The following is a 25,378-nucleotide window of genomic DNA, read 5'->3' as shown; positions in this document are numbered from 1 at the left end:
TGCATGTGTCCTCAAGTCTCAGTCTTAAAACAGAATCCCACACACTTTTTTAGGTGGATATTGAATGTTCAGTTAGCAAAACAAGTTGAAGCTGGTAACAGCTGTGTAATTGGTGAATTCAGTGGGGTTGCTGGATCGCCAAGGTAGATTGGTAAAACAGGTGTGTGTGTTAGGTTGGATAAGTCTGAGGAGAAGGCTTGGTTTGTTTTCAAAAGAATGTGGCAGAAAGCATTTTCACCTTGAGAAGTATCTTGTAACAGGACATATGTGAAGGACTGCTCTGTGTGGTGTTCCCTCAAATATCAACTATGTTATTAAAGCGCCAATTGCTTCCTCCCTGGTCTGGATCCAGTGTAATAATTTTATCTTTTCCCTCAGTTCTTTCATCTTCCCAACAACCAGATACAAAGCTAAAATTCCTGTAAACAAGTAAAACTTTATTTTTTTTCTAATGCACTGCTTAATCATCTTTGCCAGCTTTCCTATATAGCCGAAAGAGTGGTTTTAATGCTTCTCTTTTAAAAATAGAGATGCCAAAATGCCCTATAAGCTTTAAGAATCAGAAAGTATTAAGAAAACCTTTTTGTATGCACGATTGTGCACTGTGCATTACATATGTATGCTAGAGGTGTATTTATGACTACAAACATTGTATTGCTAATTTCTCATTTTGATTTTCAAAATAGGTAATGGAATTAGATGAAATGAAAATAGTAATTTTAGCTTTTTCTTTGCAGGATTGATCTTGCTATTCTATCTGGTATTCTATGGCTTCCTAGCAGCACTCTTCACGTTCACAATGTGGGTTATGCTTCAGACACTGAGCAGTGATATACCGAAATATCGTGACCGGATTTCTAGTCCAGGTAACGCTGTATTTATTTTTTCATAAACTTCTGTCTGGTTTAAGAACTGGGTTTTGTTTGAGAACTTGTTTGAAGTATGAACTACTTGTGGGAAACCGTGATCATTATTCAGTTACTTGGAGGTTGCAAAGGTAAAACTTGATGTGAGGCTAGTTATATATGTTTATAGCATAATTTCAGGCAGTACATTTTTGTGTGTATGTACTAACTTTAGCTGTTTTTTCCTCTAAGCTCCTGTCAGTTGAATTTGTCATGTCGACCACAATTTTGCCTGCAGATCTATACAACATGCTGATGTCGAAGTGCATTTATAATTTAATTGAATTGCTTTAAGGATACTCTAAACCAGTTCTCTTGGATAAGATGGAAGGCCACCTTGATTAGTGTTTGATACTTTGCAGAAGGTACAGGAAGGCTGTACTATGGGTGTGATCTGCTCAAGAGCATGTAAGGACTGTGGGACAGAGGCCTTTGCAGAGTTTTTATAACAGTATTAGGTAGTTTCCAACTGACATGGAATGTCTGTGGATTTCAGGGATTGTTTACCTGTTATGTAGGGATCCACTAGAGAGAGGGTCCTGTTTTATGATGAAGTGAAGTCCATGTAACACGTAGCTGCCACTAAAAGTGGTATCTTGCTTCCTGTAACTATTGCTTCCTTTGTGTACTGCCCACCCATCCCACTGTTGGCTGCTTCAAGGAACTATATGTTAAAAAAAACCAACCTGTGCAAGTAAGAATGAGTAATAAAGTGGTTGTCTTCCACAATATAATAATTCGGTGGAAGTGAGACAGCATTATTTTTTAAAACACTTTTTCCTTTTGTTGAACGCAAAGCTCTTAAAATTGAGCGTCATCTTGCAGCTGTTTCCTCTCTTAAGATGGTACAGTAATCTTTGTGTGAGCAAGTTGCAGTGGGGCCAGTGTGATGAACGTCTCTGGATTCTGAACAGAATTCTTTTTGGTATAGTGTTCTGGCCTGCTCTAATAAGTGTCATATTGTAAGGGATTTTGAGGATATGTGCTGGTTTTTTCAATCTAAGAATGGGCTAGATGCTGAAAAATATAAATAAGAAAAAAAAAAAAAGAGAAGAAAAATAAATGAGGAGAAAAAAGGTGGCTTAGTTGACCATTTCTCCCCATTTCCATTGTGTCTGTTGTGGAAGTCAAAAGTGTCATAGTGGATGGATCTGTGGGTAACTGTGGCTTAATGCTAGGCTACTAGGCTACTACTTAATGCTAGTGACATTTCTTCTCTCTTGCAGTTCAGGGTATTAATTTTCCTTGGCTCTGAAATAAGTCATAAGGGATGCTTGTTTTTAAAAGTATGTATGCCACAATTAGTTTTTAATTGAAGAATTCCTGTAACATTTCTGAATTAAATCTCTTTATTAACCATGTCTTTAGTAACTCATACATTAATCAGATTGCTTGTTTCTGTTTTAATGTTTCTCCTTAACTCTGTCGTTTTTCATTTGCAGTGAGACATGTAATGTTGCTGGCTGTAAACTTAAATTCTTTAAAAAAAAAAAAATCTACACACAAAACCTGGATGCCATAGGTCAGAGGTTCTGCTCTTATGTTAAACATACTTGGAAATCTCATAATTGATTTATTTTATAATTGATATTTGACTTTGTACACTGGGGTATAATAGTATAAATCAAATCCAGATGATTTTAAAACCTTTTTTTTAAAATCCCTCCTGGAATGGTAATACAATGTAATCTCTTTTACAGTCCTAGATGTGATCCTATGCTGAGGCTGTTAATTCTGTTCCGCTAGAAGAGCTCAAATCCTGCATCTCTCACAGTCTATGCATTGGTCCTTCAAATAGCTTTTTTCTGTAGAATTTACACCATAGTTTTTAGGCAGACTGTCATCCACTGGAAGTGGAGCAGTCCTCTCCTTGTAGGATGTTTCTGACATTCCCCTGAAGCACTAAATCTTAATTATTTTTTCATTCACATGATTTTTTCATTCACTGATGACTAATTAAGTTATTTTGTCATATTCCCTTTGAAAAATACAATTTAAGTCTTCCATTTACATTATAATTCTGTAGATAATAATCTCGTATCCTCTAAAAGTTCTTAATGTGTAAAACCCCTTCAGTAATTTTTCAGCCCTACTACTAATTACGTTTTATTTTGCTGAATCCAAGTTCAGTGTGAAGGCCAGAAAATGACTGTAATGGTGCAAAGTAATCTGCAGTCAAAATAGTATTTGTAGTTTTATATGGACTGTCAGTCATTAAGGCCTTTACTTCTGGCTTCCATGGAAATAATTTAACTGCTGTTATTGCAAAAAAGAGGATTTATGATTTATTGGGAATCCTACAAAAGACCTAGGATAAAAACCATTAAATTACATCTGGGGGTTTTTTAAAAGCTAAAAGATGTTTGTCTCTGATGAATTTCTAGTATAGATCTTTATTACTTGCGAGTTGCAAGTAGCAAGTATTTGTAAATAATTTTTGCCTTTGGATGAGAAGCTTGGCCATTTCTGTAGGCAAATCCTTAATAGGCCTGGGCTACTTAACTACACTTTTGATATGCTTTCAAAACCTTACTGTGGTGGTAAACTACAGTAACCTAACTTTATCTTCCCATTGCAGTCTTACTTTCTTAAATTTTTTTTTTTTTTAATATAAAGGCCTGGTTTGAATATTTTTTTGAGATTTTTGTTTTCTGCCTTAAATTTAATTCATTTGGGAATCTAGTTTTAATTGGTTTTGCCAGAGGACAGGAAAACTACATGGCATCCTAAGGTGATACAATCAGTTGCTGTGTAATTGGAGCTTCTTCCTTTATGCCAAATTTGACTTTGATCAAACAATTTTAATATTCTAACTTAGAAGAAAATGAATCTGATAAAATATAGGTTGGGTTTGGGATTTTTTGTATTTGTTTGGTTTTGGTTTGTTTGTTTTTTTTTTCTTTCGTGGAACTGCAATGTCCGTTCTCAGCTGTACTGAAGAGACAGATGCATGGATGCTCACCTGTTAATCACAACTGCAGCATTTTTATCTGTGCTAATTATTTATATTAAATAAGAGTTGCCTTAAGGTAGTGCGAATAAAACAATCAGTTATACACCCTTTTTTGAACAGATTTAATCTCTGCTGCAATATCTGGTGGTGTAGTGCTGTTTCATCTGCTACTGAAGCTGTGATGAGTAATAGAAGCATCAGGTACCTGTGTTAGTGACAGCTCCCGGTGGCACAGGCTGTGTGTATTAGTGTGCCTTTTGCTTTTACCTGCTCCAGAGAAATCTCTTAAGATTGAACTCTGCACCTTTCTGGGCCGTATGCTGGGAAGCAGGGGCAGTTCAGCTCTCAAGAGGGCCCTACTCCATGTGTGCCTTGTCCATCCTTCAGCTGAGGCTGGATTCAGCTTTTGGTGATCCATGTCCTCATACCTCCTGCAGCTCTGGCTCCTGGCTGTGGGTGGTTCCTGCCCCAGTGCTCCCAGCCAGCAGCCAAAAGGAGCTGGAGTTCCCACAGGGAATGCTGGTGCTGTGGGGGCCAGGAGGCAGCTCTGGAGCATTCATGGTCCCCAGGCCTGGCTGAGCCGTGCCCCTGTGGCTGTGTGAAGTGTCTTGCATTCTCCATGGAACAGGTGGCACCTAAACTTTGTTTGAGGAGTTGGAGAAGAAGACTGAAAACTAACTTGACTTACCTGTTTCGAGTGGGGTAACTTTCAAGCCAGCTTTATGCATAATCAAATTTTTAAAAATATTTTTTCTGTTTCTATGAAAATAGTACAATCATAGCTTCATTCTGTATTGCCTAAAGCTTTGACCCATTGCTTGAACTGAAGGTTTTCTGGGTGTGCTTTTGGGTATTTTTTCAATTACTTTTTAAGCTTAATTTACTGAGTGTGGAAAGTGGATCAGTAAAAATCTTTGATTGAAAGTGATTAATTTGCTGATTTTGCTTTTCCTAATCGCTTGGGTTTGGTTTGTGAATTGCAGTTATACACTGGGTTAGATTTAAATGTTAATTAATGTAATGCTGATTTTGATAACTGGCTTCAAACACAAAGTACCTTCCAGTACTGTGGAATATAGGGGTAACATTAATGTTTCTTTACAGATAGACATTTTCCAATTTATGGATATTTGAGGTGGGGTTAGAGTGGTGTAGGAAAGATAAGTTGCTTAGTTCCTAACTTGAACTTTTTATTTTTAAGGACTTATGATTTCACCAAAGCCAGACACTGCATTGGAATTTTACTTTAACAAGAGTGACAGCCAATCGTATTCAGAATATGTTGCTACACTTCAAAACTTCCTTGAATGTAAGTAAGTTACTTACAATTGCCCAAGTAATTTAGGAGTCTTAATCTTGAGTGCATTATTTTATTTCTTGCTTGTAGTTACTGATTGCTAATGGAGACTAATTCAAGTTCAGGGCTACTGTAGATATGTGTGTTATAAAAGTCTGTATGTTACAGAAAAAGGTAATATAATGCCTGTATTGGACAGGAAGCCTGAGCATGAGGAATATTGCAGTACACAATGGAGAGTTTTGGGTGATGTGGTTATTTAAATACTGTAAGATGTAGCAGTTGCATATGCCAAAAGAATTAAATGTAAAATAACATAGGTTTTGTATTTGGAGACAATGTTTATCAAGACTTATCTTAGTCTTAATCTAAATGATTTGGTGACTGAGAATACTTCAGTCAGGAGAACTTGAGTGTCTCTTCGAAAAATTAGGCACACAAAGATTAAATTAATTGCATTTTATTGATTTTTCACTCTGATACACAGTATTTACAGGCAGAAATATTAAAACATTGAATTTAGAACATGGACAAAAGGTAACAGGATAAGTCTGAAGGATGGCAAAATCACTAGTTTGTCATATTTTATTTATGTGCCTGTATGTACACTTATTCTAATAATATGGAAATCAATTGAAAATATTAGTAAGTTTAACCCCTCAAAAGTTGTAAGTCAGAATGAAGAAGGTGCTGCGAAATCTCACCTGTGTGCATGAGTTGCTTTGTTACAGCAATACTTGAATCTCTCCATATTCATAGTTTTGGTGCCTACTAAAAGCTTCTATGAGTAGGCTTTTCTTTCAGAGCTCTGCCAAGGGTTCCTGGGAGGAATGCTGCATTTCATGACTACCTGCCTCTCCTGCAGGAGAGGGTCTTACATCGAGGATGAACTTCCCTTTCTCCATTTTACCTTTTTAGCCGGGAGCTGGGGTGTAAGGGAGGGGAAGAAACTACAAAGTATCTTAAATGGGAATAGTTTAGCATTTATGACAGTGTGATCTGTGCACATCAGAAACACAAGAAAGTGAGAAACAACTTGGGATGTTATTATAAGATAAATTATACTACCTGATATAAATGTAGAAGCAATTTAATATTAGTTATTGAAATACTTTTAAGTTTTCCTGTGTATTTGTAAAAGAAACATATGCAAAGGGAAAACTGGTTGAGTTCCCAGGTAAAAACTCGATTGTTTATATTTTAATACATTATTATCTTAGAATATATAGTTAGTTTATGTGCAGGAATTAATGAAGTTGTGATTATTGTTCCAATTTAAAAAGCAGGAAAGTATTAATTCTTCTGTAATACTCTTATTTTTTCTTTCAAGTACACTGCTACTTCTCTATAGGCTTTGAAAAAGTGTTAAGATGGATGTAAGAGACATAGTGCTCTGAAAATACTTCTTTGAGAAAACTACTAGGGAAATAACACTATAATTATTTATGTAGGCATATGCAGGTTTTGGCTACTTATATGCTTTATATACCGTTGATTTACAAGCTATTTCTGTTTCATAGCATATAATGATTCAAAGCAGTCCCAAAACATAGACTGTACACGGGGAAAGATCTTTGATCAGAATGATGCTGCTGTTAAAAAGGCTTGTCGATTTAACCTCTCTGAGCTTGGACAATGCTCTGGGAAGGAAGATACAAATTTTGGCTATTCTAGAGGAACTCCCTGTGTGCTTGTGAAAATGAACAGAGTAAGTGCCTACTTGTTTTTAAATTCTTGGTACAAGTGCTTCAAACTACTGCTGTATGAAGAAATGACTGTGGAAAGGACTGACATATGTGTTCAGTTTGCTTCTCAAGATATCTGCATTTCTAGAACAGTGTAATTTACTGAAACATTGAGCAATTTCAGAGAGTAATATGAAGTGACCTTTTTGAGCATTCTAATACTTACAGGTATTGGCTTTGACTGCATGCATCAAAATATCTGAATCCTGTTTTCAGAAGTGCATTGTTCTTAGCTTTTGCTTACTGTTCTGTGAAACAGATTCTAGACCACTCTGCAAAGTGTGTTTTACTTCATGTCTGTGTTCCAGAACTCTTAACTAGAATGTAATGCATTCTGTAACTCCTAAACTATGAAAGGTGATGAAAACTCTACTAAGTATTTGACTTCTCAATGATGTTACGTGTTACTTGAATTGCTAACTGGTTTGAGCCATTGAAGTTGCAACTCCTAAACTATGAAAGGTGATGAAAACTCTAAGTATTTGACTTCTCAATGATGTTATGTGTTACTTGAATTGCTAACTATGCTAAATGTAACATAAGAAAGCAGTACTTTCTGTGACTACTGTAACTATTTTGAGTTGACCTGAGTAAACTATTTAACTTAACAATACTTTAAATCTTAGTTCTAATTTAAAATTATGTTTAGATAAAAATGACACTGAATAGATTTATTCCCTGTATGAACTCATATTTAGTGAGGGAAAAGTTCAGATTCAGCCTGTAAAACTGGAAAGGGGAAAAAGGTCTGTAAATATTTTAACTTTGTCTCTTTTAGGTAATTGGATTAAAGCCTGAAGGAGAGCCACATATACAGTGTACCCCTAAGGTCAGTTCAGGATGTAAGAAATAAATGTGTTTTTTATTTTCCTTGTGATTAGGATGAATAATGAAGTAGTTTATTTCACTCTCTTCCCTTCTTCTTAGAGACTTTGTATTTTTGTTTTTTTCATCTTACTGTATGTCTAATTTAGTTTTAGTGTCTTTTAATTTCTTCTGTGTACTTACAGAAGTTTTTTGGTTGTTCTTTCATCTTCAGATGTGTTTGAGCTACCTGACTTGGTTTAGAGCTGAGGAAAATGCATACATGTGTATTTGTGGTCTTGTTTGTTTATTTATTGTGAGTTATATTTTGTTTTCCCATTTCATAACCTATATTTTTATTTTTTCTCCATGCTGCAAGTGCACCTTAGACAATTTTATAAATGATGGGTAAGAAAACTGCGTGTGGAAACTAATGTTACCGCTCAAATAAAAGTTGCCTTCAAATCAAGTATAAACTACTTATAATAAGAGCTAATCTTTGCATATTTGTTATGTACCAATGGATTTACACAGAATGTTTTATTGCAATTATAATAATTACTTTGACTTATGGGTGTTTTTCCTAGACTGCTTGGGGAGCAGTGAAACCGTTGGTAAGTTTGCGGCTTGAGCAAGGGGCAGAGTCCTGGCTTTTAGCTTCTGGTCACTGATAAAAGTGTAGGCTGGGAAACATCAGCAGTTAATGAGACAAACACTTCTAAGGGTTTCTGCCTTCATCCTAGATACCTGTGGTAGGCATAGATTTTAATACTTGATTTTTGTGGAGTCTTTGAAAGTCTTGATCTCTCCATGACAGTCCATTGCAAGCAAAGGTGATTTCTCCTTTTACTTGAGATTACTTACTTGAATTACTTACTTGAGATTACTTACTTGAATTCTTTGCTTCCATTCACAAAAACCCACATTGTTCTCTTGAATAGAATAAAGCAATTAAGCTCCTTCTACTTCTACTAGTACTTTTTTTTCTTTGATGTATCTACTTCAATTTTTTTTTTTTTTCCAATGTGATATCCCAAACTGGGCTGAAGTTTGCCTCTAGCTGAGATATTGTTAATGATAGCATTTCTCCCCTTATGAACACACTGGAAGCAGGGTGAATTTGCTGTTTGTAATACATTGAGTCTGTATTTTCATTGTTTTACTATTTAAATCCTCCCTCTGGTTATTTCCCAGTCTGGATCTGTAGATGTAATTTCTCAAAGTTCACAGCTTTGAATTTCATATGGCTATTTTTGGCCCCTCCTCTGTCGTTTTTTGTGATCATTTTAAAGGGATCAAATTCTCTCAAGTGTTTTGCACTTCTTAGCTTGGTGCCATCAATGAATGAACTTGGGTTTGCATCTCAAGTCCTTATTGAAACACTGAATAGGGTCCAGGGCAATCATCATCATTTCCACCAGAAATGCCTTGTGATGTGTTGAGAACAAGTGATATATAAAATATTGATGGTAAGGCTGTTTTATGATTGTATTTCTTCACCTTTCTTCTATGGATGCTCTATGAGACAGTAGTAAAAACTATACTAAGCAGATGATACCCTCTTAACAGGTTTCACAAGCAAAAGAGTTAAGTTTGATAACAACTTGGTTGATCATGGTGGGGTTTTTTGCTATTTTTTTACGGTGGAAATAAATTGTGTGTTTTCTTGCATCCTTTTTCTATAAGTACAAAGTTCTGCTACCATATACAGTTAGCATTTTTCTGATCTACACAAGTGTGATGGGTTTGAATTTTAAAATTATTAATCTTATTAGTTCTTTAGTGACTTCCAGGGACGTATTTGTCAGGCTTTGCTACTTTGAATGCATCTTTTTTATCTCTACTAGCCTATTGTAACCCTAGCTCATAATGATTTACTTGCTTAGGAAAGCTTAGAATTCCAATTAGAATTCATCCTGTAGCTTAGGAAAGCTTAGAATTTACTTGCTTAAGAAAGCTTAGAATACCAGTTAGAATTCATCCTGTAGATTTACTGTTTACTGATTTTTATTTTGCTTTCATCTCTGTTTTTAAGTATTTCTTACAATTAAGAGTCACAGAGTGGATAAGGTTGGAAGGGACCACAGTGGTCATCTGGTCCCACCTCCCTGCTCAAGCAGGGTTATCCTAGAGCCCATGGCACAAGGTTGTGTCCAGACAGTTCTGGAATATCTCCAGTGAGGTAGACTCCACGCACTCTCTGGGCAACCTGTTCCAGTGCCCAGTCACTGCACAGAAAAAAGGTTCTTCCTCATGTCCAGATGGAACTTCTGTGCATCAATCCTACATATACTGAGAGCGATTTGGGGAAGTGTGTGCCTGGACTTAACGCCATCTGACTTTTAAATGGTATTTTTGCTTTTACAAGTCTCTCAAATACAAAATTAAGTTAGTAGCTTTTGTCTGCACATCCTGCCAGTCTTGGCCACCTGAAGCATCATTTAAGTTTTTCAGTGTGGAGTTTATGTTCTTCAGGCATTCTCCTGTAAGGTGATTCTTCTTTCTTCTCTCTGCACTTCTTCTGTGTTTTTTTTTTTAAATTGAAAAATTTTAGATGGGTGATTTCAGTCAGAACACTTATACCTGGGGATGCTTCCCCCTCTGCCCTGATGTAGTTGAAGCTGTCATCACTGTAATTTCTGTAGATCAGGGAAGTGAGTGTTTGCAGTGTCAGACACTCCTTACAACTGGTTCTTTCTCCTGCACCCTGGAGGAGCTAATCTGCTGTAGTCTTGAGAATCTCCACAAAGAGAAACAAACCAACAAAAGATTCTGTCTCCAAGAAGTTTGAAGATCAGCATTTTAGGTCTTTAGTTTGGGGCCAGAGTTGTGCAGTTTCATGCGTGCTAGAACATCTTGCAGCAGTATTCCTTTCAAGTTAAAACAACCTTTACTGAAAATTGGTAGATTTGATTTTTTTTTTTTATTTTCAACTAGAGAAAAGAAAAAAAGCCATAATTCCAAACCACATATTTTTCTACTGTTTAATGACCATCTTGACTTTGTGTTAGGTATCACTTTCTAGTTGACAAGAATGAAGAATGGCTGTATGAATGACACTATGTGCCTTGCTTTTGTCAACATACTCAGGATCTGAGTTAACTTGCTTTTTGTGACAGAAGTCTCTGTTGTTTAACAGTTTCTACTAATGGACACTGCTCTTTATCTTCTCCATTTCTTTTTGTATATTATTTCAACATATGGTAAATTCTTCTTTCTAAACTACAGTTTTAATAAAGACCCAGTTAGTGAGGTGTAAGTCTCTGTCAGTGCAGTTTTGGGGACATGCCTGCCCAGCTAAGTTGTCAGATTTTTAGCTTTGCTGACTGTCAGCAGCTCTTTGTGGAAACTAAATGATAAGCAGAAAAAGTGACACTCACTAATGGACTGATTCTTGAAGTTCTTCAGCAAATGCAGCTTGTTTAGGTGTTTTTTGGTTTGCTTTTATTTAATTGTGTAGGGACATTAATTAGGATTGTTTATTCAAGAAAATCTGCAACCCCCCCAGCTGTTGCATTAGATAGGCAGCTGCATGCCTTAGAACCTCCCTGCTATTGCACTGGTAGCCTAATGCATATATTTGTATAGTCATGACTGCATGCATGCCTTGTATTAAGCTGCTCCAGAAAGCACTACTCTATTTACCTTGCCTATGTTATTCCATATGCTGATTATTTAACCTTTATTTCAGCAACATATTTGAGAAGGGAGTATTTTCAGCTGCATGAGCTTTAAATAAAATAAAGAATAATGCTGAAAATCAACATATTCCTGCTTAATAGTTATATTTGCAAGCTCAAGGTCCAAAATACTTAATAAACATATATTGAAGAATTCCAATCATTTAGACTGCAAAGGAATGAGAATGTGGCCATATCCTAAAAAAAAATTTATGTTCTTTTGAGGAGGTGAAAAGAAGGTAGCCTTGAGCTGTGGCTTGTTCTTAAATATGTTTTGATCTTACTGCAATTGTCTCCTGAACTTTGTAGGGTATCTGTTTAAAATTATAGCTGTTGAATATGGTAATAGAGAAAAAACAATGAACCTTGCTAATACACTTTGAACTTGTGAATTACATGGAACAAGCAGTGAATGTTCTGAACTTACATTTAACATTTTGGGGGGTTGTTTTAATGACATTTCCCTTGGTTATGGTAATATATTTAATTTATTACAGAAAGTCACATTAGATGTGGGCATTTCCTAGTGGTTTGAATTTCCAGTAGTTTGATATTCTGCCAGGATATAGAGTCTTGAAGAATATTGTATATAGGGAGAGGTGTTTATATATTGCTTTACTGATAGCCTGTGTGTGGACAGCTCAGTCATATATACATATTTTGTATATTTTATGTATTGAGTGACTCCTAATTCAGAAATAGGCTGCAGCTTTATAGGTAGCTGCTACTTATTCCAGGATTTGGGGTTGCAGGGGCCAGTTGAGTGATATGGCCTGCATCTGTATATATCGCTCCTCTGAGGTGGTGATGACACACCTCCAGCAACATCACCATTTTAAACTTGAGTTTCTTCTTAGGTGGCCTGTATTTGAAGGATGGAGGGCACCTAATGTTAGGAGTAACACTATTGCAGAGAGGTGTCTGTGTTTCTCTGTGAAGGCTTGTATCATTGCAAGCTTGAGAGGCTTAAAAACCTGGCTTTAAACAGCACATGGTTCACCAAAATGCACAGGCTTGCTTGGGGATACTTGGGATTTTAGTTGTATATGGAGGGGTTTGGGTTGTTGAAGTACTCACTACAATGAATATACTCTTCCCCCTTCCTCATTTCTTTGACTCATAAGTATGAAGGCAAGCTGTCTTTGACTTTATTGCTAATTTATGTGATACTGATAATCCTTACTGCAGCAGATGTGTGCAGCATGTGACTGCCAAAAGAAATCTGTTCTGAATTATTCTATGAGTTTGTAGGTCAGTTGCCCTTTTTTACGTATCTTGCACTTTATCATTGGGTTATAGTTTTAGTTTTGGGTTCATTTTTATGCAAGCAAATGTTAACTTCTACTTTTGTTGCTGTCTCCAATTATAGGAAGAAGGCATGGTTCAGATAAATTATTTTCCTCCTAATGGCGCGATGGACTTGATGTACTTCCCATACTATGGGAAAAGCTTGCATGTAAGTATCCCTTAATGATGGTCTTCACTTTGTCAGTGTTTTGTTTCTGTGTGTATTTACAGTTGCTAGTAGCAGATTAATTCTGAAGTTTGAACTTTGTAATGAGGTACTGCTAAGGAATATTGCACATGCAGACGTTTCACAGCTCTCTAGACTGGAAACGTGCTTTGGCAGACATGAACAAACTGGGCATTGTCCTAATGAAGGAGTGGCTGTATACCAGCAGTCTTGAGAGTGGCTGCTCTTTTTTCCTCACTGAAATCTTTTGGAGTCTTTTTGAATGCAGGGAAAGGCAGGAAAAGTAAACTGGGTCTTTATATTACAATACACTTTCCAATAGCTCCTTGGTGTTTCTGTATAGGATATTAAGTTTGTAAGTCCTTATGGTGTTGATTATATTTCTTTGTGGCTCTGCATGTTGTGTTTTCTGTTTGGCCCGTTTTATGAAGAAGGACTTCAAGGTAGCAGATAGGTTTAGGGTTTTTTTAAATTATTGTTGTAAAAACCCTAAACTCACTACTTTATGAACACAGAATACATAGAATTAAACTCCAGTTTCTTTTGAAACTTGAATTTAATTAATTTTTATATTTTCTTGCATCAGTTTGTGCTCACTGTATGCAGAAAATCTGTACCTTCTGTAAAATATAAAATTATATTGCCTCATACTGACAAGGTTATTTAGTCTAACAAACACTGTTTACCACTGAAGATAAAGGTACTTTTTAAAGCATAAATCTATTAGATCCATAGTGTACTATGGTGGGTGGTTGTAATTTCTCCAAAGTGATTTTTGTATTAAATTACTCCTTTGTCAGTTATTTTTCCAGTGTAGCCTGTACTTGCAGCAGTTTCATAACCTTTTTTATCTTCCCATGGCTTTTACTAATGAGGAAGGAGTTTCTTTTCCTTCAACATTTGCTTTCATGTTACTTAGAGGTAGATCTGTATTTTCCATTTTGTTGCCATCTTGTGAATTGGTACCCCATCTATTCACTTAGATATGCAAACTAGAGGGGAGATTGCCTGTGCTTCCAACAGCTGGAGTCAGTACAGACTCTATCCTATTCTTGGAATTAAAGAATGGGGAAGGAGAGCACTGCTTCCCTAAGAAATGCAAAATACAGCATCTGTGAACCTTGACATGTCAAGATCCAGTCTGTACCAAGGACAGGATGAAGAACTTTACTAACAAAATTCCCATCTTGCTGCAATACTGATGGAAAATGAAAGATTATGAAAATACAGTAATGAAGACAGGCAAAACACAGGGCTATTCCTTGCTTGAATTAGGTGATTAAGAACAATCTTTTTTTAATTCTTTTTTTTCCCCACCCAGTTTGTGGTTCATTGTCCTTTTGTGTTCACTTTGTCCTGTGGAATGGAGGCTATGGTGTAGGGATTCTTGCTTATGTGAAGGCCTAATTATTGTAACATTAGCATACTGAGAAAAACAAGAGGCAGTAAGAAGAGTTTTGAGAAGTTTTTGACTAGGTCTCAAGGGTCTGGATTGATTTCTTGGCTGTGCAACGGATTTTTTATATCAGTGTGGAACTGTTAAATTACTTTATTCTGTAAAGGAGTTAAGATTTGAATAAACTTCCTTCTCTTGTTCAGGTAGGAGCCAGAAAAGTACTAATATCTACAATTTTGTGGTCCGGGATGGTTATTTGTCTTTTGCTGCTTGGTACAATGAGCCCAACTCTCTGACCTTGGAGAATGTTCCCTTTTTTAGATGATCTGACATAGTTAATGGGGATGCTGCCTCTCTTCCCTCCTCCTCCAAATTTTATACTGAGTAAAAGTCTATTCTGGTATCATCTCTTTTCAAAAACATCATAGAAATTTGCGTACCCCTTTGGAAAAACCTTGATGGTGAGACGACTTCTCTCCCTGAGGAAACATGGGAATTTTAGTTCTGATTTTAGAAAACTCGAGGTGTGTTATCACCATTACAACTGGAAAGTTTTTGAGGGAGCCTTGCCTAGCTGCATTTCCTCCCTCCCAGTCTGAAGTTTATTGGGAGCACAGGAAAATTTCTGATGTGATAAAACCACTATCCAATGAAAGCAGTTGCTTCAATCTATTTCTTACTAGTACTTCACATTAAAGATTTTAGCACATCTACTTCCATCACATCATTCTTTTAAATGAGACTTTCGAGTCTTATGTAGTGCGTTCTTTGCTGGAGAAGATAGCCTAAAAACAACAGAAATGTATTAAAGTGTCTTCTAAGTTAATGAGGTGGGAAAAAATCTTAACACAAAATTTTGTTCAGTTAAAATTTAAGGTTTATACTTACATAATACTGTAGTGTTGTATTTAGTCCACCGATGTACATGAAAATACCTGGAAAATAATTTTGCTTAATCAGCAGTCAACAGTACTGACCTAAAAATATTAATAAATTATGGAAATACTTAATGAATGTTGCATAAAATGCTGCCTTAACGGTGTATAATAAGTTCCTATTTAATTCACAGGCACTTTACAAGAGAATGAAAGTTGTCCTTATTGAATTGGATGTGAGGTACAATATTGGGTTGACAAAAGAAAAGAATTGATTCTGCTCTCATTCTTAAATTTTAATTTTTCTTATAGTCACCAATTCTAATTTCTCCACTAAATGTGACTGATCAGGAAGGATACTGTCAGGATGTTCAAGGAAAGGTTTCTGTGTAAAGCTGTTAAACACGTAACACCTTTCAGAATGGTTTGTTGCTGAACAAGTAAATGGGATAGGGAAGAAGGGAAGCTGGTTTATTAGTATTTGTTGAGTCATGCTTTTGGACAAAAAACCCCACTGTAAACCCTGCTAAAAAAGTTAGATTCTGTAGCAGATTACACCCACCCTGCCAAACCAAACCCAAAACAAGCAGAAGGACAATAGAACAGGTTGGAAGACACTCATTTCTGAGGTTGTTTCATTGAAGGTTTCTAGAAAAATTTGACCTAATGTAATAGAAAGGGGTAAAGTCATATGAAGACACTGTCTGTGACTCAAATTATGTTGAATATGTTAAGAAATGGTATGAAGAACGTATTTCTTACCTGGAAAAAAAAAGTGTCTTACATGAGTCAGATTGGGCTTTGAAAAGTTGGGTTCTTAATTAGCTGTTTTTCTTAACTGTTCTGATAGATTACATGTTAATTTAATGCTAACTTACTCTGGTCTCTCAAATATTTTTCCCCATCTTTCTGTTTACTAGGCTCACTATTTACAGCCTCTAGTGGCTGTTCAACTAGTAATTACCGCCAACAGTACCAAAGAAGAAATAGCAATTGAGTGTAAGATCCTGGGCTCACCTAATTTAAAAAATCAAGATGACCGTGACAAGTTTCTGGGACGAATTGCCTTCAAAGTCCAGATGTTTGAATAGCTGGAGTAAATACTCTCCACAAAGTAAATGTTGTGTTGTCTGTTTTGTATCAGCTGGACATGCCATTCTAGGATATGAGACCACCTTGAAGAATGTTAAGGTGGCTTATGGCGTTCAGGGTAGCATAATAATATGCTTCCAAATTGTATGTTTAAATTCCCTTAAAATAAACGCCTATCCTGCTTTTTGCCTGCCCCGTTGGAACAGTGTACAGACTATAGTTATGTCATAGGGACCTGTAAATAGCTGTTTTCAAACACATAATAATGGTGACCTTTGTCCTGTTCTAAAATGTGGTTTTATCCTCCAAGTGAGTGTCTCAAGCTTAATGTGCTGTGCTCTGTAAATATTGTATTGATTTAACACTGGTTTAACTGTCATATCTCAATGCTGACACAGTTAGAGGGATAAATAATAAATGGTACCTGATTGACCTAGTGATTTCTTTGTAAGAGTAAACACCTCCAACATAAATTGTGTGTATGGGAGCGGGTGGGTCAGTGGATGGATGGCTGTGTGGAGATGCCTTAAATTGTAGACTGGGTGGCATGGGAGAACTGAAGTGGATTTTAAGAGTTGGTATGGATATCTGAAAGTAAGTGCTCAACTAGTACTTTCTTGTGCTTGTCACTGTGCAAGTATTGTGTACATGTAATACTTGGTATAGAGTTTGGTGTTCTAGCTGAGGAATTGAACCTTTCTTTGTGTTGTTAATTGCTTGTAATATGTGGAGCACAAATAAAATCTATATAATATTTTAAAACTTTTTAGTTCAGAAATATCAATAGAAAACAATTTAAATAGTTTAGGATCCTGGTAAAAGTTGTACAACAGAGCTGCTTGAAAGAAGTGGCCTCACTATTGTGGGAATAGGCTTTGATTTTCCAATTTAAAAATTTCCAGAAGAACCTCTGTTTAAGAAAAAAAAAAGAAAAAGAAAGGATTGTCTTGATTAAACATTCCTGTTTAATTTATATATCTGTTTTGTTGCATCATTTTAACATCTCACATCTTCATCTGCTCTTTCATCTTGAACTTTCTATGTATTTCATTATCATCTATTTAGAAAATTGGTGTCATCAACTGCTTTGTAGAAATACCCTGTTGACTTGGGGTTAATTATTTTCAGTGTAACTTAAAAGAGCAGTTGCTAAAATGACTACAACCAGACTGGTTTACTTGTGACTGCTGCTCAGTTTGAACCAGGCTGAGCCATGCTCTTGGGCTATGACTTGGGCAGTTGAACTGACATGCAATTTATGTTACTCTTCCCCAGGATTTTTGTTTTGTTCTGTCTTGGGGGGGGGGGTGGTTTGAGCACATGGTTCACATTCTGATGTCTTCTCAATATTAAAGACCACAGCAAACCTGCATTTGTGTAAATACATGTATGTTGTGCTAGTTAGGCCCGAAGTTGTTACTTAACAACTTTTATACCTAATTATTACAGTGGTTTTTAATATTTTATTTAAACAAACTAAATGAAGGATTTCTAAAATTCAAGATCCAGTCTGAATGCCCTGCTTTAAGTTTGGGGCCAGTCTAAGCCACATTAGTGAAAAACAGCTGTGCAAGCCTACACTGATGCACAGTTGGAGGAAGCTGCTCTTAATGGGACTTGAACAGTGTCTTAAACCTCATTAAAAATAGATTTATATTGATCTCATACCATTCAGCATGCTTTTTGTTGTCTACAAAAGGAAGTTGTTGTTCTTACAATATGCAATGAATATTTTTGTAATAATGGCATGCATTAATACTGAATGAGATGTTCTTTCAAAATACTCCATTACTAATGTTTTAAATGATGCACTTTCAGAGCTGGGATACCTGGCTTCTTGAAGATATGACTAATTCCTTCTCTGTATTAATACTGCCTGAAAGTATTTTAATAGTTGTGAGGGACCTTAAGTGTAGATGTTGCATCTGACAATGAAAAGGATTAGCTTCATGTAAAAACTTCTCACATTTGTGTTCACTTAGGAATGGTAAGAAGTTCTGGAGAAACACTCAGTTTTCAAATGAGTTTGTTTTTTGCAACAATTATCTTTTGACTTATCTTGTCTGTAGACAGAGCATGAAATGGCAACTTTTCACCAGCACTTTTCAGACAGGTAAAACTCAATAAACTCCTCTTCTCTGTAGATTCTGTGCAAGTGTTGGTTTATTTTTTTTTTTTTTAATTTAAATGTGTAAAGCTTATCAGTTGGCGGGAGGGGAGGAGGAGAAAGGAAAAAAAACCTAGTACTTTTGAAAGGGTTTAGCTATCAAAATAAGCATGTAAAATGTATGTGGGTAGAAAGTATAGTGTTAAGCTATTTAATCAAATTGAACTATTTCTCATTTTTATTTCTATATCTTGAGTAGGTAAATGATACAGCAATTATCTGTAAACAGGTGTGCAGACTATTAGGATAGGATAAAATTACTGTTTTCCTTCATATGAACTTTAGAGTAAAGGTTCCTCAGCCTTCGTTTTCAATTACGAATAAAGATTTAAATTTACTACCATGTTACCAGAAACCTGAAATGCTTAACTTTTATACTGGTAAATTCTTACTAGGTAACTTTTAGTGCCCTCAAATCTGGAACAAGGACTTTTCATTTCAAACCTGTGCAATTGCCAGTGTGTGTCCACATCAGCTGAGGTACCTTCTCCTTGCCATGCCCCACTCCCCCTGCCACCACTCACGTGAACACACACACACACACACACAGGGTTACGGGGAAGCTGAAGCTTGTCAAGAGACAAAATGAGCTGTAAGACTTTATTTACATCCATCATGCAGTAGATAAAATGGTCCCTTGAGGACAGATGACATGTAGCGCTGACTTGCAATTACTTCCAGCTGGGGATGATGCTGCTTCTAGAACACTGGTAAAGAAAACTCTTTCCTTTTGTACTGAAATGTCTGCTGTAGTAGTTGCCCAGCAGCAGAGAGAAAATTCTTCATGCAAATGAAGAGTAGAAGGAAGAGTTGTAGACTAAAGGAGTTGTGAATCAGTATGGGAACAAAAACAAAAGTGGGGAGGGGGGTATTGTATTGTTTTTTGTATGTTCAATCCCCTGCACCCTGCTTCTTTCTCAGTAGGAGATTTGGAAAGGAAAAATATATTTCTCTGCACCAAGCCCCGTTGAATGATTTCCTACAATTTTTTAAATACAGCATTCTCAGGAGCCTGGTACTGAACCTGGATTTACCCTATTTAAGGATTTTTTTCTACCTCTCTGTGAAGCTTACTCATCATAACTTTTGGAGAGATTTGAGTTAAATAGAGCTTGAAGCTTAACAAGACTTTGGTCTTCTTAAAAGACAAAAAATGAGATTAGTCTCCTGTGATGGAGAAAGTTATATAATTTAAGGTTTGCTGGAAAAATCCCAGATGCTAAGAGTATGTGGGCAGCTCTGAGTATGGATTTCAAAACCTCAGAATACTCAAAGATTTAATCTTAAAGATTTTTGCAATTATTCAGAGCTTTGATGTCCCTGCTAGTGGAAGTGCCAATCATCATCTTGCTAGTTGGACATTTTGTTAATACACCTCAGCATTCACACTAAGTCTACCATCAAATTACTGAAGCCTTTTAATGAATTTATGTTTACAGTTTGTGTTAGTATACCTGGAAACTAGTACTTTTTTCCTTAGAGAAAAATCATTCTGTTAATGTCATCTACATGAAAAATCTTTCAGTTAGACAGATGGGGTTTTTTTGGACTGTATTAATAGAATATGCAGAGCATAAATGTGTTTAGAAATTACTGTTCAGTTTTGTAGGTCAGATCCAGCTCTGTACCTGTTGAGAATAGAAAAAGCTTCACCTGCAATGGGCAGAACTCTGGTCTACCTTTGCTCCAGGCTGTTACTAACATGGAAATGGCCTGAGGTGATCGTGTGTTCTACCCATGTACACTGGGGGAATATAATTATTTCATTTAGTTCAGCCTGTCCTCTGCATCAGTACTGAGTTGTTTTTCTGGTTTGGTATTTATTTCTTTTCTTGTAGGTAATAACACATGGGGTTTCCTTCCAGTTTCCTTTTGAAGAACATCGCTTCTGTATTGGAAGCTTTACTTGTATTAACTGTGGTGAGGGGATAAATCATTGAAGTAACTTTTAGCCTCAGCTGTTTGGCATCGTGAATCTTTGTCCTGATGCTTGTTTGGTTACAGATGTTGGGCTACACACCAAAAATGGGACTCTTACCTTAAAAGTTACCTGTGAATAGTCAGTGTTTCCGTAGAAAAAGATTCCATCATAGAGGCCTCATTTTACATTAGTCTTGCAACAGAAGTTGCCCTTCAGTTAAAACATGTAAAACTGCCATTGTCTTGTTAGAAGAAACATTTTAATATAGAAAAATTAGAGCCAGTTCCTCTGTAAGATACTTTCTGCAGGTTTTCTTCCTGTCTTAATGGGAGGAAAAAAAGTCAGAGAAAAGCTAAGTCAAAAATTCAGGTTACTGCAGTTTGAAGTCTGTTAATTTGGTGATTGATTCTTAATGTAGAATCATTAGCAGAGCTATCAGAAAATCATTGACACGAGGGTTACTAGAAGCTTGAATGTCACTTGAATGTAGTTTGGATCAAATAGCTCTAATAATTTATGACAAAAAGTAAGACTTCTTTTGTCTCTTTAAATCTCAGGCAAGCAACTAAGGAAGCCACTAAAGGAAATTTCAAAGTTTTGTTCACTAACATGTAATTAATTTTTTTTATGTGGTGCAACTCTGAACAGTAAGTATTGCATGGAACTGTGGAAGCAGTGCCTCATCTTGATTTTTCATTACCTGAAGGGAATTGCTAAGACTTTAATCTGGATTTGGCAACAATTCCTTTAAAAAACTCGTGGTTATCAATGTATTTGGAACAAAAATTTCATACTCAATTTTAGAAAGTTTACTTAGCTCTGTATATTGTGTATTAGAGAGGATGATCTTCTTTTGAATTTGCTTTACAGTTGTATGGAATAAAAATGTGTCCTTCCAGTATCCAAATGTTATGTGACTTGTGAGCATATTGATGCCATTTCTATTTTTCTGACACAAGAGAGCCCCTACAGTGATAACTCCTCCAGGGTTTATTGTCCCTAACGAGGTCTCTCTTAAACCCACTGTGGCTGCAGATTCTAACTTCAGAAACTGCCACTTCACTCCTAATTACAAGTGGGACAGATGCACTAAACACTATAAATATTTTAATGGCTCTTATTTAGAACCAAGTTGTCTTAACATTTTAAGTGTTCTTGTGAATGTGAAAAAAACATAATGCATCAGAGCTTGGGTGAATTTTAGTGTAAGGAATTGGGTTTTTGCTTAACATGTGACTTTTTTTTTGAATGTGATAGGGCTGCTCTGTCTAGGGGCTAATGCCAAATGACTTAGTCAACTATACCAGAGCATTTTTGCCTTTCGACTTTCAGGAGAGGTTAGCACATAATTAGCACAGCATCTGTAATTCTGTAGGTTTCTCTCTAAATTTGTGTTGAGAAATTGCTTGATTTAAACATTACTTAGAAGTGATAGTAAATTTCAGACCAATTGACTTAAATGTTAGTTTAAAACAAATCCACAGATAAGATTACAAATCTTAATGTGCTCTTGAGAAAAGTTGCAGGAATGGCTCAGCCTTCTTTTAAAAGCAGCTCATTATTTTGTCCTCTAAATTGCATAGTAACTTGTTGGGTATAAGGGAGCTTATTTTTTGAAGCTGATAGCATAGAAAGGTTTGCGCTGAGGTTCAATGTGAGGCATTAACCTACAGGTGAAGCCTGAAATACCTCTTATTTTTATTAGTTATCTTAAAGGACACAAAACCAGAACTCGGTGAATAACAATATTACAGAAAACCTCTTTCGTTTGACAGAGAAAGTAATTAACCCCAAAGCAAGAGTATACCAAAATGCTTGGAGTTTTCAATAGTAGTAATAGCCTTACCTAAAGCTGAGGCATTGCAGGAAAATAGTGAAAGAAAAAGATCTTTGGGGCACTGTAGTAATAAGGTACAAATTAGACTGAAATGGCAGGGCAAGAATGATAACTGTCTATTAAAGTAACCAGGTAAAGCAGCTGTTGGTGAATAATACTGGATGTCATTTGGCCTTAATAGTTCTGTCTGCATGGGAGAAGTCAGGATGGTGTGTATGGTGATTGCTTCAACCATGCTTAAAACATGCCTTAATAACAGAACCTGGGGAGGGAAAAAACCAAAACCAAACCAAGCTTTCCAGCATTATTCTGAAGATCTACACAGCTCTGTAGATCTTGGACTTCAGTGTAGTTTGCAGGGACAAGTGTCTGCTGGCCCACTCAAACAAATGTGGGCAGACACCTTAATCAGATTACGAATTTGAAATTTCCACACAGTGAAATGTGTCTGGAGTCCTGTTTCTCATGGGGGAGAGGGAAGAGATAGAGGGATAGTAGTCCCAATTTCTTCTTGCTACTTCTCCTGTTTAAGGCTTAGTTCTAATTAATGGTAGGAAAGATTCTGTATGCTGTCTTTCCTTTAGCAGTGTTAGGTCGCTCTTAGTAGTGTTAGGTTCACGCTTGGTAGTGGAAGTAATAAAAGAGTATCAAAGATTCTCTTTGATAAGACCTTTAGTTCTCAGAGACCTTCCATTTATTGCTGGAGTTTGGGAGGATGTGTAGAAGAAGACACCTCTCTTCTGAACACAGACAGGTGGGACAAAAGAAGAGATCTCTATACTGCTAACGAGGTCATGTTTTATCATCAGTCACACACCAAGCTCTCATTTGAGGTGTTCTTCAGGGAACTGCAGCCTAGAAGGGCCGAGAAAGAGCACGCAGGTCAGTGCATATGTAACAGGTTACTGACTTGACCATTTGATCACCTTTTTGAAATAACGTGCAGTCTCCAGCTAAAAATAATACATATGATGATTGAGCTGGATGCTCCTAATGGCTTGACAAATACCTTGAAAATTAAAGTCTGTTTGTTACCTGTATTTTAGTGGATCCATGTGTTTGTCTAAAAACTTGTGCTTCCTGCTGCAGTGTCACACTGTCAAGCAGAAAGCTGCTGCAGTGGATCTTGTGTTTCCAAGTGCCCCAATGTGTTAAAGTAGGTCAGAAATTGCATAAGATGCCATTACTGGAAACTGCTGTAGGCTGACTTGCATATGAAAACTCAGCAGTGCAACTAGCAAATGCACTCTGACAAAGAGAAATGCAGCCATGGCTTAAAACATGACAAGAGAGCTCTCTGAAATCTCCCTAGGATATGAATGGCTGTTGGAATCGTGAGATGTCTTTGCCCATTCAGTTCATGTTCCTGCTATCTGCTGAGCCAGAGCTGCCTGCCTGGCTTGTCATGGGGCTCACATTGTTCTTGTCTGCAGGGAGATCAGGCACATGGCTTCTTAACTCCTTCTGCATCGCAAAAACCATGTTCTATGTTCCCCTGCTTGCCAAGCTCCTTGAGAGCAAACATACACAGTGCAGAGTACACTGCCAGTCATGTAAAGGCAAGAATCCGTAGTAGCTCTTCCACTGACTGAGTGGTTGCTGGTGATTAGTAAGGGCCAGTGGGAATGTGGGGTAAGTGCACAAGCCTCTGCAGTTTCTGCTGTTTAACACCAACAAGCCCAGGGAGCACTGAGCAGGCTACAGCGTGTGCATTTTTCCTCTTCCATAGCGCTGTTTCAGAATGCTTCAGCACATTCCTGGATATCCAATTAATGCAGTATTTTACCTTCTTTATAGAGTTACAAAAACGTCAATGGAGAAGGAAAAAAAAATTCTGAAAGTACCTTCATCAGTCCTCAAGGTGCCTGCTTGTTCTGCTGTGTGTGCATCCTATGCCCACGAAACCAGACCCACTTGGTTAGGAATGTCTCTTGGCTCACTCTCTTCCATGCCCTTGTACTTCACTACATTTTCCCTTCAGATTTTGTATCTTTTAAGAATCTGAACGTTGGAAAGGACAGTCTCCTGTTCTGTTGGGGTTTTTTTGCTACTGGTACTTTCATATAATCTTTTCTAACACAAATTTAACCAGTTGAATAGAAACAAGAAAACTCCCAGTTGAGGGGATTATATCCATTAATAAGCAGAGTGGGGTATATTTGGCTGCAATTATCTTTAAAAGTTATTATAATATTTTAAAATTATCTTTTAGTTCAGTGTATAACTGTGAATGGTTCGTAAGTCAGAAAACATACTGCTTGGTGATGCATTTTTCCAATGGTTTAAAATATGGGTACTCCTCCATGAAATGAATGAGTTTGCAGTTATTTCTGAAAAATCTTCAGCAGCCGGGACTGCTTTATTTCCTGGAATTGTTGCATCTCTGGTGGTATATATGCCCATTTGTCACCTTGCAAATCACCCATTTCCAATAGATAAATAGATGGGTCAGTATCAACCATCTCAGGAACACACACACAATTGTACAGTTAGGTGGGCTGGAAGGGTCTGCAGTTAATTTACAAACCTCAGCATGTCTCTGCCAGTGCAGCAGCTTCTGCTCCTCATTTTGCTGCTCAAGGGCCAACAAACAGTGGTCTGATAAATGCTCTGATACAGTTGACTCAGTCATTTGGCATTGGCCCCTAGACAGAGCAGCCCTATCACATTCAATCTTAATTTAATAGACTTAATATATTGCCTGATGACAGAAAACGGTAGGTAGAAGCTTGGCAGAACATGACATAAAGGTTTGTAAGCCTAGATAGACTGTTTAGAACTTGGCTTTAGTCATGCTAATGAGATGATGAGAAAATATCAAAGGTTAGAAGGTTTGAAAGTAATAACAATAAAAACCTGGGCTTTCCCCTGGCTTACATCAGCCTGGGCAACCTGACTGCAAATAGCCAGCAGCTGTGTTAACCTACATCTCACACGAAGCTATCAACAACAGTCACAGCAGCTTTTCCTACAGTTTGGTTAATTTAGTATTAGTAATACTTAATGACTTTGTTATGGTAATGTGGAAGTGTTACCTTAGTGTTAAGATGCTGTGCTGACTCCAAACTCGTCAGAAATCAGGGATGTTTGTAACAAGGCGGATTTAGCAGCTGTGTGTCCCCAGGTTCCCGGTGCGCCAGGCCCCGCGAAGCTCGGAGCCGCTCTCGGACCTGCGGCCGCTGGGAGCGGCGCTGACGCGCGCGCGGCCGTTACCGGTGAGGGCAGGGGGCGA

General features: G+C 36.9%; 1 protein-coding gene and 1 long non-coding RNA gene across 3 annotated transcripts; one reads left to right on the top strand and one right to left on the bottom strand.

Annotated features, from left to right (window-relative positions):
- Positions 1 to 712: 712 nt before the first annotated feature.
- ATP1B3 (ATPase Na+/K+ transporting subunit beta 3) lies at positions 713 to 18,364 on the top strand. Of its 2 annotated transcripts, XM_017726487.1 has the most exons (7): positions 713 to 866; positions 5,060 to 5,167; positions 6,676 to 6,863; positions 7,679 to 7,729; positions 8,292 to 8,318; positions 12,754 to 12,840; positions 16,050 to 18,364. In XM_017726487.1, the coding sequence occupies exons 1-7, from the start codon at positions 800 to 802 to the stop codon at positions 16,218 to 16,220; spliced, it is 699 nt and encodes a 232-aa protein (XP_017581976.1). In that variant the 5' UTR covers positions 713 to 799; the 3' UTR covers positions 16,221 to 18,364. The 2 variants fall into 2 exon arrangements, with proteins under 2 accessions (XP_017581976.1, XP_017581977.1); XM_017726488.1 differs by lacking the exon at positions 8,292 to 8,318 and having other exon boundaries at positions 743 to 866; positions 16,050 to 17,139.
- A 4,453-nt stretch (positions 18,365 to 22,817) lies between these two features.
- LOC108444758 lies at positions 22,818 to 25,372 on the bottom strand. Its single transcript, XR_001859425.1, has 2 exons — positions 25,182 to 25,372; positions 22,818 to 23,001 (listed from the first exon to the last, which is right to left on the bottom strand). It is a non-coding gene; the product is annotated as an uncharacterized LOC108444758 (long non-coding RNA).
- Positions 25,373 to 25,378: the final 6 nt, after the last annotated feature.

Source organism: Corvus brachyrhynchos, unplaced genomic scaffold (genome assembly GCF_000691975.1).
Source record: "Corvus brachyrhynchos isolate BGI_N302 unplaced genomic scaffold, ASM69197v1 scaffold221, whole genome shotgun sequence".
In the NCBI taxonomy this organism is placed as follows: domain Eukaryota; kingdom Metazoa; phylum Chordata; class Aves; order Passeriformes; family Corvidae; genus Corvus; species Corvus brachyrhynchos.
Note: the sequence above shows the minus strand (reverse complement) of the source record. Positions and strands in the feature narration are given on the sequence as shown.

Coding starts and splice junctions, on each gene's coding strand:
- ATP1B3 (XM_017726487.1), top strand. CDS start 800: ATGTGGGTTATGCTTCAGACACTGAGCAGTGATATACCGAAATATCGT. Junction 7,730..8,291: donor ATATACAGTGTACCCCTAAG/GTCAGTTCAGGA, acceptor TGTTTTTCCTAG/ACTGCTTGGGGAGCAGTGAA. Junction 8,319..12,753: donor GGGGAGCAGTGAAACCGTTG/GTAAGTTTGCGG, acceptor CTCCAATTATAG/GAAGAAGGCATGGTTCAGAT.